Genomic DNA, 17,033 nt, shown 5'->3' with positions numbered 1-17,033 from the left:
ATGCAGTATTAACCTGTGGGCCACTTTGGATTCGATCTAGTCTTTTTCTTTTTTTCCTTTAACTGTCTTTTCAATCCTCTACAATTCCAATGAAAACCCCCCACCGCCCTCCTTCATACGCCCAATAAACTCTCCTTACCATTTCGAACACATCTTTGCACCTTCTCCCTGCGACGCCTATTTTCAGTCTATGGTCCACTAAAAACGAAATATGACCCCTTCTTTCTTTGTCTTTCTCTTTTATTTCCACCACTTCCTCTTAATTCCTTTGTATCCTCTTCAATTTCAGTGAATACCCCTACCACTTCTCCTTCATACCCCCTCTTCCAATACAAACAATAACACCTTTTGCACCATCACCTTTCTGCACCACCACACCCATTTTGCAGCCTGTGGGCCACTTAAAATGAAGCTTCTTTCTAGTCTTTTTCTTTAACTGTCTTTACCTGTCTTTGTACCCTCTCCAATTCCAATAAAGACCCCCACCTCTCTCCTTCATACCCCCAGCCCCTCCCCAATACAAACCATAACACATTTCCACCACCACCCCCATTTTGCACCTTCCACCTTCTTCGTGTCGCATTTTTCCTTCTCGACAATCTTCATCTCTCTTGTGACATTACCTTCTTCCTTTTTTTGCATTTTTCACCTCCATCTTACACTTTGGCTCATTTACATCTTGACGTCTTGGCCCTTTTACACTTTCCACCCTCCTTTTACATCTTACCAACCATTATTTACACCTTTTACATTCTTCACCATTTAACCATCTCTGTTAACAGTTTCTTCTTCCCTAAGCGTCCACTTTCCGCCCCAATGTCGAGTGCTGAATGGATCCAGGCGCTACCCAAGCTTCTCCAATCGCAGATTTCCAGCGTTGTCGCCAAAAATCCCGAAGCAGAGGCCGTTTTCACAGCGTTGTACCACCATCTACAACCCAACAACGACAACGGACCAGTGTCCAAGAGAAAGAAGACCGGTGCTAATGCCGTTTCTTCGAGCGAACCGGTGAAAAATGCCGTCAAAGACGTTGCTACTGTCACCACCAACACCAACAAGTCGATTCCAAACAATGGAGACGCGCTTAACATCGATGAGAAGACAGCTCTCATCACCTTGAACGATCCCATTGTTGAAGAAACAGTGATCTTCGAGATCTCCCAGGTTTCGTTCCTTTCGCCGGTGAGAAAGAAGTTGAACTTGACGTTCCACTTGATAGAAAGGAATAACCAGCCAATTCCCGTGTTGTCGATCGTCAACCCCAATACGCAAACTCCAGATGTCTCTCTCATAAACTTGCTGAGAGCAATCAAACTATGTGCTTTGGTACCAATTGTTGGAAACTCCACGAACCCACAGAAGAAGATCATTGTTCTCTTGTGTTTCTGGATCAACGAGGCGTTTATTGACGATCCTGCCAGTCCTAAAGACCCCATAATATGTCAAATCAACCTCGATCTCATCAAAAAGCAGATGATCAAGTTGGGCAAACTCCCAGCAAACATAGAAAGTCAGTTCGAAAAGGATCTGAACAGCAATCTCAACATGAATCCCATCCAGGAGAGGATTATAGACTATTTCCAGCGTCAATTTAAGCTTTGCGGTATCAACTTGGTTAATTACTTGCCTTGTAGCAGTCTTTTCAACAACAAGTACACTCTCAACAGTGACAACGCTGTGGCAATGGCCACTAATAACAGTAAGATCAACAACTTGCTTATGGTAGAATGTCATAGAGGAGCCAAAGATGGAGTGTTGTTGTTCTTAACTGAAAACGAGTTCAATGTTCCATACATAATCTTTGGTTTTAAGAAGCCAGTAATGCTCTTTGAAGTATCTAAGGTGAAGCACACTTCCTACAGCAACATTGCCAGACTAACCTTCAGTTTGTTGCTCACAGTGATTACGGAAGAAGATGAAGAGAAAACCGTAGAATTCAGCATGATTGACCAAGCCCACTTCCAGCTTATAGATGATTATATTAAGTCACAGAATATTAATGACAATTCCTTTGACGATAACTTAAGAGAAAAGGGCAACGATAAAGAGTCAAAGAATGCCGAAGCAGAGACTGAGTCCAATCTCCAAGCCGTCACTGAAGAAATGGATGAAGATGACGAAGACGACGATGCCAGTTATCATGGAGGAGGAGATGACGAAGACGGCGATGGTGGAAGTGATATTGGCAGTGGAAGTGATGACGATGCAGAATTCGACAGTGATGTTGGTAGTAACAGCGGAGACGATAATTTGGGAAGCGATAATGACGAAGATGGTGTTGAAGGTGAACAAGAAGAAGAAGAGGAGGAGGAAGAGACTGAAGAGGTTGATGACGGTGTATTCAATAAGGCGAAGGAGGAAGAAGAGAGCGAATGAATGACTGGTGCTTGATAGTCTATTATAGAATATGACGATGAGACTTCTAAGAGTCCACTGAATTTGCTGAAGTGTTACAAATAGCTCTTCCCTATGGAGGACAGTATTCAATTCCATCAATGTATTATACAATTTGCACCCAGTCAGGAATGCCGACCACAAAAGAAATGTATCATATGGCAATAATAATTATTACAATTTTATAGTAATAGAATCGATTTCGTTAATGGAATAAGTGAGGTAGGATGAATGTAATTGGTTAATGTTAAAAATGAGTTTATTGGTTCTTGAGGAGTCATCGTTGGATATTGGTATAAATGACAATACCGTGTATAGGCACCTTTAAAGTCAATTATTGGGTACGATTAGCTTGAGTGTATATTTGATCGAATCTCTTCCCTTCTCTTCTCTTCTCTTCTCTCCAACTATATGACCTCTATAACCATCCATTGAACAGAAATCAAGGCATCCATTTGTTCTTTCTCGCAAAGACTATAAAGTCAGACTTAGTCAGATCTATTGCATGTCTACAAGTCCACATTTCAGATATATCGTATAATAATGATGGAAATAATTTAGTAATATATAAATTGTAGTAGACTACTCTATAGGAAGATGTCATTGCCCAAGCACTTTCTTGTATAGCCTTCTTTTATGATGGCTACCTCTCAGCACTGGCGACTACGTATGTTACAATGCATTCAAAGTGAAAAGGAAGGGGAAACACCGAAATCTCACGCCGAGATCCCGAATTTCATGAAACTGTCGTTGAACCGTGCTTCTCTGGCCCAGCTCGTTGTGGTGAAGCTTTGCTGCTTATTTGTAAGGCGCTCCGAATCTGTCGAATAAAGAGAAGAATCTACCTCTCTTGTCGGCAGTCATTCTGTGGTCTGGTACTTCTTCAAACTCGTAGAAGGCGTCCTTGAGGGCTCTTTGTTCACGTAAAATGGCCAATCTTCTCTCGAGGAGCTTTCTGTTGTTCTCGATATAACCGTCAAAGATATAGTATCCTCCAACGAATACGGTGGAAGACAACACATAACCAGTGACTCTATCCCATGATCTGCCGTAATTTTTGCCTACAAGTTGAACCTGGAAGCGTCTGGCGGCTGCACCGAGCAACCCACTAAGTAAGAATCCCGCAGTCGAAGGCATTGTGCTATTATTAAACCTTCTTGTAGAACAACCAACTCTCCATAAAACCATTGCTAACAATTTTTATTTGACTTTTCATTGGTGAACGAGAAAGCTGTGTGCAGGGATTGGCATGGATAGAGTTAAATGTGGTAGCGCTGGGTGTAGGAGTGATATGTGTGGTAGCGCTGAGTGTCCCCACATTGGGAGATAAGTCCAGTGTTGAAAATGGATAGATCTGGAGGTGGATAATTGCTCAACTAATGGATGGATATATCTTCGTTTATAATGTTAATGCACTGAAGACGTATTACCTTGTGTGTTGAAGTATTTTATATGTATCTATGTAGTGTAGGTTTATATAATAATATATGAATGGTACTTTTGTATGTATGTTTTTATGTATAATTTATGTCTGCATGAACCTTATGTGGATCAGTTCCCTAGGGTAAGAGTGAAGGCTGCAAATACCGTATCTTTTGGCGATATCCACGAAGAAGTTCTAGAATGGCGATATGAAACTATCAAAGAAAGAATACTATCAAAAAAGTATTATCTTTACGCAAAGTGCATCACCATGATAATGGATCCCTAGTTCTTAACCGTGGTGATAGCCAACTCAAACAGGAAATTGCTGTTCATATGAGCATTACTGCCCTTTTCATTTTGCAACAACAGTTGCGATTGATTCTACGGATCAGTCTCGATAAGCAATCTGCTAAGACGAACTTTTGTAAGGTCTGAGCTGCAATTTATCCTTTAATGTCACTCTAGGGGCAGTAGTTGATCTATTATTATGACTTATTTAGACCTCTCTCTTAAACGACACTATAATATGAATGCAATTTCTACATTAGAAGAAGAGGCCATTAAAAGTTCACATTTGCCACACTTTCAATAGAGAAACTCTTTCAGGGAAGGTTCCTCTTTCGTACAGCTTCATTCCATTGCATTGGTTTACGTATGTGCTACAAAATTACTCTTCTTCTTCAACAACAACAACAACAGTACATTCTAGGACTTCTTTAGACGTCTTATCACGCTATATACTGCGTCATGGGTGTATTCCTCTATACAAATGACCACAGTCACACATTAATCAAATTCAATTTGATTCCACTTTCCAATTCCCTAGCAAAATTTACTTAAAAGTGACCCAAACAAGTTCCTTGTGTCCACTTCATATCTCCCGACCCAGTAACCACCACCAATATCAAAAATTCAAATTCATCCAATCATTGGCTCCCAACCCTTCCAAATTCCGCTCATCAACTACCTACCACATCACGTGACTTTCCTAGTATTACTAGTTCTCCACAGTTAAGGAAGGAAGTTTTAGTATAACCACATTTGACTCTTCTTCTTTACCATTGATGTTTGAAGAAGAAGTTCTGAAACACAACCAAAACACTCCTCTTGCACCCGAAAATGTCCAAGCCAATCAATTTCTTCAAAGGACACCCTACACGGAACTTACTTCCAGTCCAACAGATAGCTGATGCCTATAATAAGGTGTTGCTTGGGAGTGACTACTTAGCATACGATGCGGACCCTTTGAACCAGCACCCATTGACATACGGAACGGATCCAGGTAACTACGACGTGAGAACTACCATCAGTGATTGGGTTAATTCCAAATTTCAGGCTCCTGTGTCATCTCCTGCCAACATTAATCTCACAGGAGGGGCTTCATATGGTATTGCAAATATCTTGACTTCTACGACAGATGCTGCTACTATCACAAAACAAGCCTTTATTGTGTCTCCGACATACTTTTTGATAAACAGTGCTTTCCTTGATGCTGGTTTTGACGGGAAATTGACTGCTATCAGCGAGACTCCTGACTCGGAATACGAAATCGATTTGGATCATTTGGAAAAGAAGTTGAAATACCACAGTCTTGGACTCCAAAGCGGCGAAGGTAAGGAGATCAATGTCATCAAAGACCCTGTTAGAGGACAACGTAAATTATACAGATTTGTTATGTACTTAGTTCCAACCTATTCGAATCCCGGCGGTCTCACTTATTCTATCAAGACAAGAGTCAAGTTGATTCAATTGGCTAGAAAGTACGATTTGCTCTTGATCAGTGACGATGTATACGAGTTTTTGGACTATACAGACAATCCTACACCACTTCCTCGATTCAACTACTTGGATGCAGAGTCAATTCCTTCTTACAAGAAATTCGGTAACACCATCTCGAATGCTACATTTTCGAAGATTATTGCACCAGGCTTAAGAGTTGGATGGCAAGAGACTCCAACTCCCGCTCTCGTTGAGCAGTTAGCAGAGACGGGAGCTAACAAATCAGGTGGTACACCAGGTCAATTGGCCTCAATTGTTGTCCAAGACTTGATTAAGAGTGGTCAGATCGATCAAATAATCGAGAATTTCACAAAGACATACAAAGCGAGAGCTCAAACGTTGATTAGGAGTGCTATTAACTACCTCCCACCATCGGCCAAAGTTTACGGTGGACAAGGAGGTTACTTCCTCTGGGTCGATATCAAAGGAGACATTGATCATAATAAAGTAGTTAAAATCTTACAGGACGAATACAAAGTAGTATTGGCATCAGGGGACCACTTTGAAGTCAGTGGTGACTTAAAAGGATGGGGTAAAAACTGCGTGAGATTGTGTATTAGCTACTTGACTGATGAAGAAATCGAGGCTGGCATTCGGACTTGGGGAAAGGTCTTGCAAGAAACCTACCCTGAGTTATACGCTTAGTATTGCTAGATGTTAGTGATTTACTTCAAATTAAAGAGTACAATGTCCATCAACTTTTCTTAATTATTTTCAGGGATGTCTTAGTAAAGCAGTGAATCGTCTCATTGATAATCGATACGGCGAGTGAAAATGCATTCATCATATAATTAGGAAACACGGGTGCTACAAATTTTGACTTTCAAGAACTTACCTTAGAATTTACAAGTTTACAATAATTTAATAATAAGTACTAAGAACTCTGGGACCTTGTAGAAGTATATTTATAGACTCCACTATCACGTTTTTGCCGTCATACCAATTCCAATTAGTCATAAGTCCACTATTATTGCTGCATTTTCCAGTTTTCCAATATAATGTGTAGGAATAGGAGAACACGGTATTACTACTCCTTGGGGAGAAAGTTACAAGAATCTTTAGGAATGCGTAGTTTTAGTGAAGATTCAAGCTATTGCAAATACTATTGACCTTACTAATATTTACAGATAATTGCTATTCGAGTATTTTCAGCAACCATCTAAATCACCATCCAATCCAAAGTATCATTCTTCTGCTTTCTGGATTTATCTTTAGTAGAGACATCTTTTCATTAGAAATTTAATAATTTTTCTAACTTGTTACCCCATGGCTTGATTTAGGCTCTTCTTCTCTTGTAACAGATTATTCTGCATTTCTGTGGTTTACCATGGCAGCCCCAAAAGGTCGTTCCAGACGATGCAACTGAAAACTTTCTTCAATTCTTTCTCCTCACGATCTACCTAACTTCGGCATATTCTAGCGAAATTGTGCAACTTCTATGACTCATTCAACGTCGTCTTGAACACTCTACCGCCCCATTATTTATACCCCCCATAGTAGAAGACTGCAAAATCAGAGCCGCACGCATCCCGTTTGAGATTTTAACTTTTTTTGTCTACAAGATATTTTACAGCAAGAGAAGACAAAAAGACGACAAAAGGCGACAAATAGCGACAAAGAGAAGACGACAAAAGAGAAGGCGACAACGAGTTGCAGTTTACATTCCGGTTTCCGGTTTACTCTTAAGATCAGGTATTTTGCACTTTACTGAATGGTTGTAAACTCAGAGAATGACAGTCAAATGTATTTACAATAAATAAACGATGGTAAGTAGTTAATACAAAAGAGTCACTAGAGTTTTGGTATTTCCACCATAACATCTTCAGAAGAATACGACATTCTCAAAGTTGGTATCTTTTGCAGCAACAACAGCAGCAGCGAATTTGATCTTAATATTTATGTTGCAAAAGTCGTTCGTGTGTGTGTTATAACAGTCAAAGAAAACGTCACCTCAGCTGTAGTCAATACGCGTGTGATATATCTATGAACGTCCTCCTCAAACGTACTCCGATAATCCACGGCAATCAATAGTGTATCAATAACAAGAAAAGTAGAAACAAATCCCCCCAAAATCCCCTTGTTCGTTCCTCAACAACAAGGGATGCTTTATCCTCAGTTGTACAACACAATGCCTAATACAATGGGCATTCTCAACAATGAGGTTTCTTATTTGGACAATGTCACCTTGCTTCAACAGGTACAAGCAATTCAACAACAGATGTCAGTTCCTATAGTCCAGAGGTTAAATGAGATGAATCATAAGCGAGATAAAGTAGTGGCGTTGCTCGACAGTCTTTCGCTGCAACGTCAACAAATCCCAGTAATGAACAGCTTTCATTATCTCCAATATCTAATCTGGCACAGTCAGTCGCTAGCACAGCTATGGGGTTACCTTTCTCTGCCATTGCCACCCAAGCCAATGAACAGGTGGACATGGACTTTATGACGCCTTTAAAAGATTTAGCTCGTATGCCAAATCACGATGAAACAACAGTTATCACACCAAAATCGTGTGACATGGAAATCGCAAAGCATTCATATATGATTAGAAATAATCCGAGCGATCTAACAGCGTTTTACAATGAAATGGTTCAATGGATCGGAGACTCAAAAATCCGTGGTCTGGAAAAATGAAAACTTAAAGTGGAGAGGGGAGGGCACTCTCAAATGGTTCTACATTCGAAGTAGTAAAATAATGCCCACTCTAGAGATGATCAGCAGGAAACATGGGATCGAACCAGTCGTTGTGCTTGATCTATTCAAAAGGTTTATGAGACGCAAGAGGATGACCATTTGCATCTAAAATAAGTACATTAAAACCCGACCTAACAAATTTGAATCACTGATTTTGAACCTTCAAAAAAAAATCTCCCAACTCGTTAATGAGTGAAGAGTGGAGTATGCTTCAAAAAGTGGAATGAGCTTCTATATCCATTGCTATTTCCATAATACCTATCAAGTTTGGATTCCGAAGTGTAGTTCACAAATAAACTTCTTCACGAGTCTTCTCTTCCAGAAAAGTTCCATTCTTTTCATTGTTTGTCTTGTCACTCTCCTCAGACAAAATTTGCTCTCCACTTCTGTATTTCTTCTTTTCAAGGAAGTAAGTACAAATATATACGCAAGCAGTGACAAATTCCATTGTGGTTGCCATACAATATTCATAAGCAACGAACGAGGATGAGAATCCCGCCTCAGTATAATTTGAGATTAAATAATAGTCCATCTTGTCCACATAGATGGAGAGAACACCAAATATACCTCTTACTAGAAGGAATGGAGCAACTATAAAAACTGCATAAATGTTATAGTGCCTAATTCCTTCAATAAAGAAAGAGCGCAAAGCGAAGTATATTGCTATAGCTGATTGAAATAGGAACACAGCTTGGCCGATTGTCCTCAATACTTTCGAAGTGGTTACTTTTCCTGTACCATTGTTCAATTCCTCAATGGTCAAACCTGCCAACATACTACCACCAGAAATGATAAAAGCATTGGCAGGGATCAATAACAAGTGGAAAATACGAGCTGGATTTCGCTTGGCTTGCCAACGCTCCTTCCAATTGGATGCTAATGCAACCTTTTGATTAATTTCATCCTTTGAGGGTCTAATCCAGGACGTACCTAATACGTATTGTTGTGCGTTTGCAATAAGATGGAAAGATGCTAAAATAAGAACAAAGTAACCTTCTGCTGAAAGCACCAAGTACGCAATTAGCCATTGGAAATGTTGCCAACCTACCACGGCAAAAGCAACACCACACAATTGACCTCCCACTCTAAGGAGACCATGAACTAATAGAGAGGTATAAATCGTCCTCCATTTCCTCACTTGGGATACCACTAGTATAGCGAAGATAGTATATAAAGAATACAACGCCAAGAAAATTGACGATGCGATTCCTGAACTCTGAGATACAAACGCCATATTTTAGTCTTAGTGCTGGAAAGTTATAATTTCAGAAAACAAAACTAAAGGAAAAAGGCAAATAAGGATGATTTATAAAAGACATATTTTGGCCAAAAATCATCAAGAGGGATTCAATATGGCACGCTTCAGCATAATTATTTTTTAATAACGTAAGCTTAATCATAACATGCAAAGTTCAATTACCTTTCAACAATGTTGACGCCCTGCAAATCACACCCACCTAATGATTTAAGACACATACACTACTGAGTAGTAATTATGCGTGGATTTAGAGTTGAAGCCGTTTCACTTCTTCCCAAGGTGTCTCTATTTTTAGGAAGTAACCCGGCCCGTCTGTATACATGAAATCAAACCCATGTTCAGTCAACAAGGAGCGGCTTTCGCCAAATCTCGTAAGTCGCCTCTTATTGAAATGTTATGACGTAAGTAAAGGAGAGACGGTACTGAACACGGATAATTATTTTTGCTTAGTTTTGACGGGAGACATTCCTATGCCAGTTCGTCGATCAATTATATATGAAATGTATTGGAGAAGAGCCGTGCATTCCTCGTAAAGCTGCTGTTATTTATAAATGTGTGGAAGTTATCCCATTTATGTATATCAGTAACGAACGGAGCTATACAACGGGTACAGTGGATCCTATTCGGAAACAACAAAGGGCGGCCCCGCTCTAGAGAAGGGCTGAAAATAAATGCAAATCAGCATAATAATTATCTATTGTGATTGGTGATAATGGGGCTTTTGCACTGGTCACTGAAGAGCTTAAACGGAACGTGCGTTTAAAATGGAGGGCACACAGAAGGCAACTAGTCTGACCCCATTGAAGAGTACTTTATTGCATATTATGAGCCGATTTCCGTCTAAAATGCAATAGGCTTAACTATTTGTCAAAACGTGTGCACCAGGGCGATTGCATCGAATGTTAATTCTGATTCTCTTCAAAATGAACCAATGTTGTTACTATGTAGCAATGGGCAAAGAACTAGGCATTCGACGAATAGTCCAAAGATATTTCTGTACTGTCGAACAACTACAAGGTTCAGCCTTACCATCCTCATCGCTGCTAAAGAGCACTACAATTATACCTACATTAACTGAGACGTTTAATGTCTCCTAAATCTCGCTTCTAATGATAATTTCTGTGTTCTATATCTGAAGTGTTAGTATTCTATTCCATGTGAAAGAAAAGTTATTCACTTTGTCATAATTATATCAGCGTAGATCTTGGTGTAAACTTTTTGTATTCTCATGAATTTTCGATAAAGGCGAAGATTTCTCATCACTATAATTGACAAAGACAGAAGGCAGAGTTGCCTTTCCTAAAATAAGTCACATACTATTTGAATATTTGGCAGAGAAAACATCTTCTGCCCTTTAGGAGAAGTTGTCCATCTACAATACAAAACCTCTTTGAAAAGCTCTGATCATAAAGGTAACCAAAAATCAAACTTTATAACAACACTGAAAATTTTTGCTGAAATTCTGAAATGGTAAAGTTACCCGGATATCAGCATAGAAGCCCTATTTGCGGCAATTGGATTTTGCAACTTCAGCGGTTAGCAGCCATTGTTAAAGGAGAAGACTGCCTGGTAGAAGGGCAGTAGAACGGTGGTAGAATGCTTGGACGGATCCAAGATTGGTCATTCAAGTACTGCAAGTATGACATTTCCGCATTATCGTTTTACTCATATGCTTTAGACTGGATATTCTATATCTCCATGTTGGTGGTTTTTATTCTATATGGTACAATCATTCCACCAAGATACCAAGAGTTTCTGCTACAGGATATTTCATTAATGTATTCATATAAGACAGAAGATGAAACTGTGATCCCCATATTTCTCTTGATTTTGATAGCAATAGTGTTCCCAGCCTTGCAATTCGTCGTTTGTTCTTTTTACAATAGAAGAACCCTCTCTGGGGCTAGGCAAGCATGGGATGTATTTGTTGGTTTGATGTGCCTCTGTGGTAGCATGGCAACTCAGCTCATGATAACCTGTATTCTCAAGAATATCTGTGGATTGCCAAGACCAGATCTTATTTCACGCTGTGAGCCCTTTATTGGAACCCTTCCGCCGACCCCTCCACCAGCATTTCCGCCAAATGGATTGGTCACGGTAGACGTGTGTACCAATGACAATATATTCATACTACAAGAAGGATTCAGATCGTTTCCAAGTGGGCATCTGTCCACAGTATTCTGTGGAATGGTCATTTCGAGCCTTAATATCTCAGGTAAACTACAGGTATTTGACAAGAGAGGTATATCATTCAAAGTGATCTTGGCAATATTCCCCATTATGGTAGCTTGTTTTGTTTCATGTACTCGAATAAGCGATAACAGACATTTCTTAAGGGATGTTATTGGAGGTTCAATAATCGGCACTACTGTAGCCGTATGGTTTTATTTACAATACTTTCCGGGAGTTTTTCATTTGGAGAATGCTGGTAGAGCCTACCCTCCAAGAAGAATAGGTGTCGCCAACTTCTTCAATAATGTTGGTGGCTTCTGGGCACTTGAAGAAAGACTTCCGGGCGCTTTCGAAGAGAGAGTTCTCAACACTTCTACAGTTATAACTCTGCTCAATGATATAGATGAAGCACCTAGTGAACATCTCATGGATCCTGAAGAATTGATGGACATCCCCAGAAATATAGAGTTTTTCAATAAACTTGGAAATCGATTGAAAAATACGTTTCTAGATCTTAACCACAACAAGAACATTCTACCTGCGTGATAAATATTTAAGCCTTGATGAATTAATGTGTATTATAGCATTGCAAGTAGAATCATAATGCAGAATAACCCCAAAACGATGGGATGTCTATAAAAGGTTTCTAGCTTTTCTCCTTGCAGAGCTCAACTTATTTGAAGTTGACTCAACTTCCTCATTGAACTGGTCCAATAACTCATTTTGCTCCTCCACTTCTGCATTGATCATCTCACCAATTTGCCTCTGTCTTGCAACAATTAATCGTAATTGCTCCAACTCTTGATCCTGTTGTTGATGAATTTGAACTTGTCGTTGCAATAAATCTTTGTTATCCAAACCGATTGTATCTTTCGTTTCCTGTGGAGGACCTCCAAGAACTCTCTTTGATGTCGAACCGGGAGAGCTCCGATCGCTTAACTCCTCAATGGGATTCGCTACAACTCGAGTTGCATTGGCTGAACTTACCAAATTCTGCAAATTTGATTGTACTTCCTTGAGCAAGACTTGTCTTCTCAGGAACTCGTCTGATGCAAGGTTTTTCTTTAAGTCTGAATTTAAGGACTTTAACAAATTCACGAAAGCGGGTTGATATATCTTATTGATCTTGTCTCTTGTCTGTATCTTTACTCCAATATTCGGGTTAGATTTGGCCAGTATTAATGCATCTTGGATACTCGATTTTAGAACTCTGAATATCTCAAGCCAATTAGATTCATCTATGGAGTTGTAATCAATGGCTAAGCTCGCTTCATTTGATTTACCATTGATATTACTATGAAAGAGAGCGTTATTGAAGGTAAAATTCACTGGTAATTGCAAGAATTTGTGGAGCACATCGTTATTCTGAATGGAAGGTTCTCTGATAAGGGAGTTGAGGAACTTGGTCAATTCACTTTTGCGTTCTTCAACGATGCTGTCGGTATTTGTCTTGAACCAATTGACACGCTTCGCTGGCAAGTAGTATGGGAAGTCTTTTGGCGAAATACCTAGGTCCTTACTTAAGTTATTGAGTAAGTCTTCAAACTCTGAGTACCGTCTTTGGACAGAAAGCGAACGTAGAGGTAGCTGTACCATTATATGGTAGTAGATGACGCCACTGTGGTTAGACGTGGTTGGGATAGATATGACTTCCGTCATACTGACTTGGAATTATAGTATAGAGAATTAGAAGATTAGTAGATATATATCTTGGACGACACGGTCAATTACTTGAGTATAAACAACTATTCAAAGACAGATTTAAAACAGAGCTCGTAGAAGTCTCAGTAGCCAACTATTGAAACGACTTCTTCAGCCGGCACTGACAAGGCGAAGAATGACTGTAATAAAGACTAAGAATGATAAACGATAAACGATACTAATAATCTATCATAATAGTGTTCCTGTATAAGAAGTAAGGAGACATTTTAGAAGCGAAGAAGACAGTGAAATACATGAGAGACATGAGAGACGTGAGAGACATGGAAGACCTTAAAGACATGAGATATGAGATATTAATACATGAAGCTGTTGACAAGCTGAAACGAGTGCAAAAAGGTTATCCTGAAAGTTGGTTGTAGAGGAGGTCTATATGGAACCACGACAATGTGAAAATTCGACTTTTTTTTGGTAATTTCAACTTAAAGTCTGACTTCTAGTATTCCTCAGAGTAGGTCCTATTGCCTTTGTCTTGTCTCAGTACATTCCCCATGTTAATAGTAAATGTGTATCTGCAATCCACAGTTTTATCTGCTTGAAAGCTCGAAATACACAAGATATACCATATATGTACCATACAAACTCGTAAATCGCCAGATAGTCGACACCGTAACTATCTAACCATCACTTCTCGTATATCACTTCCTTGTCCTTCCCACCACCATCTCCACCTAACCACACCTCTATAACCCAAGCTGTCTCCATCTAAACACTGACGGACTTATGCCTATCAGCATTCCTGTACCTGCGTAACGTCACTTGTACGTTTTTAACTCAAATAGCATAATTGGTAGCGCCGTTTAAGTTGCTATATGTACCAATGGTTCCATACAGGAAGCAATGATGAAACTGGTTATGGGTAAATGGTTGCTTTATCCTTCTGTTAAAACCACAATTGCTCTCTTTTAAACGACTGGAACGGCTCCAGAACGATTCACGAGAAAAGAGAATCGAGAAAAGGTAACTCTCTATATATTTTCAAGAAAGTTCCGTAGTACCAATTAATACTAGAGTATCAGTGAAACCTGGTATTACAATAGTTAACTTACGGAGAGTCCTTGGTACCCAGACAAGAGACTACAATTGCTATGTCTGCCTATCAATCCATTCAAGAAGATGGTGATAGCGCAAAAAAAATTGCAGTGCCACAAGATAGGGAGGAAAGTAGCCATAGTGGAATAAGGCACATCAATCCTTCTCCAGTTACCTCTACGGCAACATCAGATCTTGAACAAAGGCCATTGCTTGATCGTGAACATGATCATGAGTACCTTGATCCCGATAATCCTATTGTTTCCCCTTTAAATTTGCGGGATGTCAGACTTTTGAAAGTTGGAGTTACAGTACTAATCATCATCAACTCGATTCTTGTGTTCTTATTAACATTGACTGATTTCATTTCAATCCCAGGTCTCAACAACAGAGGAAAGTCATTTTTAGACCTTGATTTGATTCTAATCTCCTTGTTTTCTAATGCTGTTACATTGTGGTGCTTCACAGTGCCAGTGTACTATGAAAGAATAATAGGATATGTGACCGCTGGACTTCTACTTTTGGACTTCTTCGTCATTTTATTAGTACCTTATATGAGAAGTCAGTTTGGCTTTATCGGTAGCCTTTTCTTGGTATGGACTGGTTTGAACATTTTACTCGATTCCTTTGTTGATTACTGGGTTGAGACTAGTAAACAAAAACAAGAAATAAAGTACACTGGCCGCATAGAGAAGAGAAGGACAGTTGGAGAAATGTTTGTGGCCCTAACAAAGATCGTAGTCAAGTTGTTCTTGATTTGGGTTGTATGGTGCATTAGTTTAACCCTTTGGTTGCAGTCGTTTGATTCTCATGAGAAGCCATGGGGTAAATTGGTCAGCGTTGGTGATGATCAGTTCAAGGTACACTTAGCTTGCTTTGGTGATGTTCACAACACAACGGGAGAAGCTGAGAAGAAACAACCAATTGTATTAGTGGAAGGGGGGCAGTTAACTTCCAGTGAAGCTTTCCAAGAGTGGGTAGAAGAATTACACAGTTTGAATAAACTCGATAGGTATTGCATTTGGGACAGACCAGGATATGGATTCTCCGATAGTGCACCTTCCCCTGTTTCTGTTGGAATTATTGCTGACTATTTGGTACAAGCTCTTGAGAAGGAGAAAATAGAGGGTCCATTTAGTTTGGTTGCATTTGATGTCGGAGGATTATATTCTAGGATGGTTGCGTCTAAAATACCCGGAAAGATACATTCTTTACTCTTGGTTGACAGTTGGCACGAGGATTTACTCAAGAAGTGGCCTTTTAGTGGATCGAACAGAAAGAATGAAAGCACACATGTGTTCAAGAACATTTTAGAATTGATGAATAATAGAACTGGGTTGAAGCTTTGGTTTAAAGGGTTGATCTCACCACTAGGTATCATTTCGAACATTCATTGGTTTTTCCATCCCAGAAAACACTCTAGTAAAAGCAGAATATTTGGATCGGATATGTACTACCAACCCAAGTATGTCCGAGCAAGGTTACAAGAGCAAGTGACATCGGCCATCTTGTCTTACGGAGAAGTTAAGAATGCAGACATCCACGACCTTCCACTCAGTGTGATCTCGTCCGACTTTATGATTAAAAACTCACTCAATTGGGGAAAATGGCAAAGAGAGATTACCAAGTTAAGTTCTAATACTATTGAATGGGTAATTGCTGAAAATAGTGATCACTTTATTTGGAAGAGTCCTAAAGGTAGAGAGCAGCTCCAGCAGTTATTGTTAAGACTCGTTAGTGATAAGAGTAACTACTAATTGTATATTTTATGAAATATTAATAAGAATTTGAACAGTGCAAGAGGCAGCTGGCCAGTCACAATAACTCGTGAAGGAAACATTGTTTAGTTTAATTGTCCAAAGTTAAAAACGGTAATACAAGCGGGTCTATATGGATTTTTCCATGGTAAAACTGACCCCTTAGGGCTTATAAACGGTTCTTTTGTAAGATATTTCTTAGAAGTTGCCATTTCATTTCTCGTAGTCTTCTTAAGCCCACAGTCCCGTCCCCAATTCATCCTATAAAATTAAAGTATGTACATCGCTACACACAATTAAAGGAATCTATAACATCGCTACACACTCATTATACTATCGCATGGTTCCAATGTACTGCGGCAATGATCCTTCTCTCCTTTAAGGCAGCACAACACCCATGCCGCCGATTTCCATTTGCAGCAATCATCGTAAATAAACCTGGCGAAGACTTGTCCCAAACAGGTAATGACTGAGCCCAGATAGCCGTTAATACATGTTTATTATTTTTGTATTAATAATAATAGTCCAACGTATCAACCATTTTTGAGAGTGACAACAGCCTGTTCGCCACAGATGCTGGGCATTTCATGACTACAAAGCAAGCGATCTTCGGTGCCGATCGGTGCGATATTATTCCAACTTACGATGAGATCGTGTCTTGTGTTATATCCACTGAGGCATCAAATTGTTCTACCACCCCCGCTAGATTATCCCCACGCATATAATTTGCTTCAATATTGCGGCACGGGTGCAAAATACACCTGCTCTCCTCGTTTTTTTTCTTGTGCCCCAAAATTTTTGCT

At 39.6% G+C, this 17,033-nt stretch overlaps 8 protein-coding genes across 8 annotated transcripts; 5 read left to right on the top strand and 3 right to left on the bottom strand. All coding sequences in view use genetic code 12, as the record gives it.

Annotated features, from left to right (window-relative positions):
* Nucleotides 1-510: 510 nt before the first annotated feature.
* Nucleotides 511-2,668, top strand: RJT20DRAFT_130178 (uncharacterized protein). Its single transcript, XM_064917677.1, has one exon. It carries the CDS (start codon nucleotides 817-819, stop codon nucleotides 2,374-2,376), a length of 1,560 nt encoding a protein of 519 aa, XP_064772235.1. The 5' UTR covers nucleotides 511-816; the 3' UTR covers nucleotides 2,377-2,668.
* A 248-nt stretch (nucleotides 2,669-2,916) lies between these two features.
* On the bottom strand, nucleotides 2,917-3,567 carry RJT20DRAFT_130176 (uncharacterized protein). Its single transcript, XM_064917676.1, has one exon. It carries the CDS (start codon nucleotides 3,529-3,531, stop codon nucleotides 3,193-3,195), a length of 339 nt encoding a protein of 112 aa, XP_064772234.1. The 5' UTR covers nucleotides 3,532-3,567; the 3' UTR covers nucleotides 2,917-3,192.
* Nucleotides 3,568-4,635: 1,068 nt separating this feature from the next.
* Nucleotides 4,636-6,488, top strand: RJT20DRAFT_56625 (2-aminoadipate transaminase). Its single transcript, XM_064920723.1, has one exon. It carries the CDS (start codon nucleotides 4,939-4,941, stop codon nucleotides 6,241-6,243), a length of 1,305 nt encoding a protein of 434 aa, XP_064772233.1. The 5' UTR covers nucleotides 4,636-4,938; the 3' UTR covers nucleotides 6,244-6,488.
* An 873-nt stretch (nucleotides 6,489-7,361) lies between these two features.
* RJT20DRAFT_136507 (uncharacterized protein) lies at nucleotides 7,362-8,232 on the top strand (the record flags this gene model as incomplete). Its single annotated transcript, XM_064918479.1, has 4 exons — nucleotides 7,362-7,364; nucleotides 7,394-7,518; nucleotides 7,630-7,870; nucleotides 7,891-8,232. The coding sequence occupies 4 exons, from the start codon at nucleotides 7,362-7,364 to the stop codon at nucleotides 8,230-8,232; spliced, it is 711 nt and encodes a 236-aa protein (XP_064772232.1).
* A 79-nt stretch (nucleotides 8,233-8,311) lies between these two features.
* Nucleotides 8,312-9,698, bottom strand: RJT20DRAFT_56602 (uncharacterized protein). Its single transcript, XM_064920721.1, has one exon. It carries the CDS (start codon nucleotides 9,524-9,526, stop codon nucleotides 8,579-8,581), a length of 948 nt encoding a protein of 315 aa, XP_064772231.1. The 5' UTR covers nucleotides 9,527-9,698; the 3' UTR covers nucleotides 8,312-8,578.
* A 1,199-nt stretch (nucleotides 9,699-10,897) lies between these two features.
* Nucleotides 10,898-12,312, top strand: RJT20DRAFT_56605 (uncharacterized protein). Its single transcript, XM_064920722.1, has one exon. It carries the CDS (start codon nucleotides 11,147-11,149, stop codon nucleotides 12,266-12,268), a length of 1,122 nt encoding a protein of 373 aa, XP_064772230.1. The 5' UTR covers nucleotides 10,898-11,146; the 3' UTR covers nucleotides 12,269-12,312.
* Nucleotides 12,313-12,355: 43 nt separating this feature from the next.
* Nucleotides 12,356-13,643, bottom strand: RJT20DRAFT_121459 (uncharacterized protein; the record flags this gene model as incomplete). The annotated part of the gene is made up of 2 exons (XM_064915924.1): nucleotides 12,710-13,643; nucleotides 12,356-12,661 (listed from the first exon to the last, which is right to left on the bottom strand). The coding sequence occupies exons 1-2, from the start codon at nucleotides 13,379-13,381 to the stop codon at nucleotides 12,356-12,358; spliced, it is 978 nt and encodes a 325-aa protein (XP_064772229.1). The 5' UTR covers nucleotides 13,382-13,643.
* A 669-nt stretch (nucleotides 13,644-14,312) lies between these two features.
* Nucleotides 14,313-16,722, top strand: RJT20DRAFT_130170 (uncharacterized protein). The gene has a single exon (XM_064917675.1). The coding sequence runs from the start codon at nucleotides 14,530-14,532 to the stop codon at nucleotides 16,228-16,230; it is 1,701 nt and encodes a 566-aa protein (XP_064772228.1). The 5' UTR covers nucleotides 14,313-14,529; the 3' UTR covers nucleotides 16,231-16,722.
* Nucleotides 16,723-17,033: the final 311 nt, after the last annotated feature.

This window comes from Scheffersomyces xylosifermentans (genome assembly GCF_036884685.1).
Source record: "Scheffersomyces xylosifermentans strain CBS 12540 chromosome Unknown RJT20scaffold_7, whole genome shotgun sequence".
Classification (NCBI taxonomy): Eukaryota; Fungi; Ascomycota; class Pichiomycetes; order Serinales; family Debaryomycetaceae; genus Scheffersomyces; species Scheffersomyces xylosifermentans.
The sequence above is the reverse complement of the archived record's forward strand: the minus strand, read 5'-3'. Positions and strand labels throughout refer to the sequence as shown.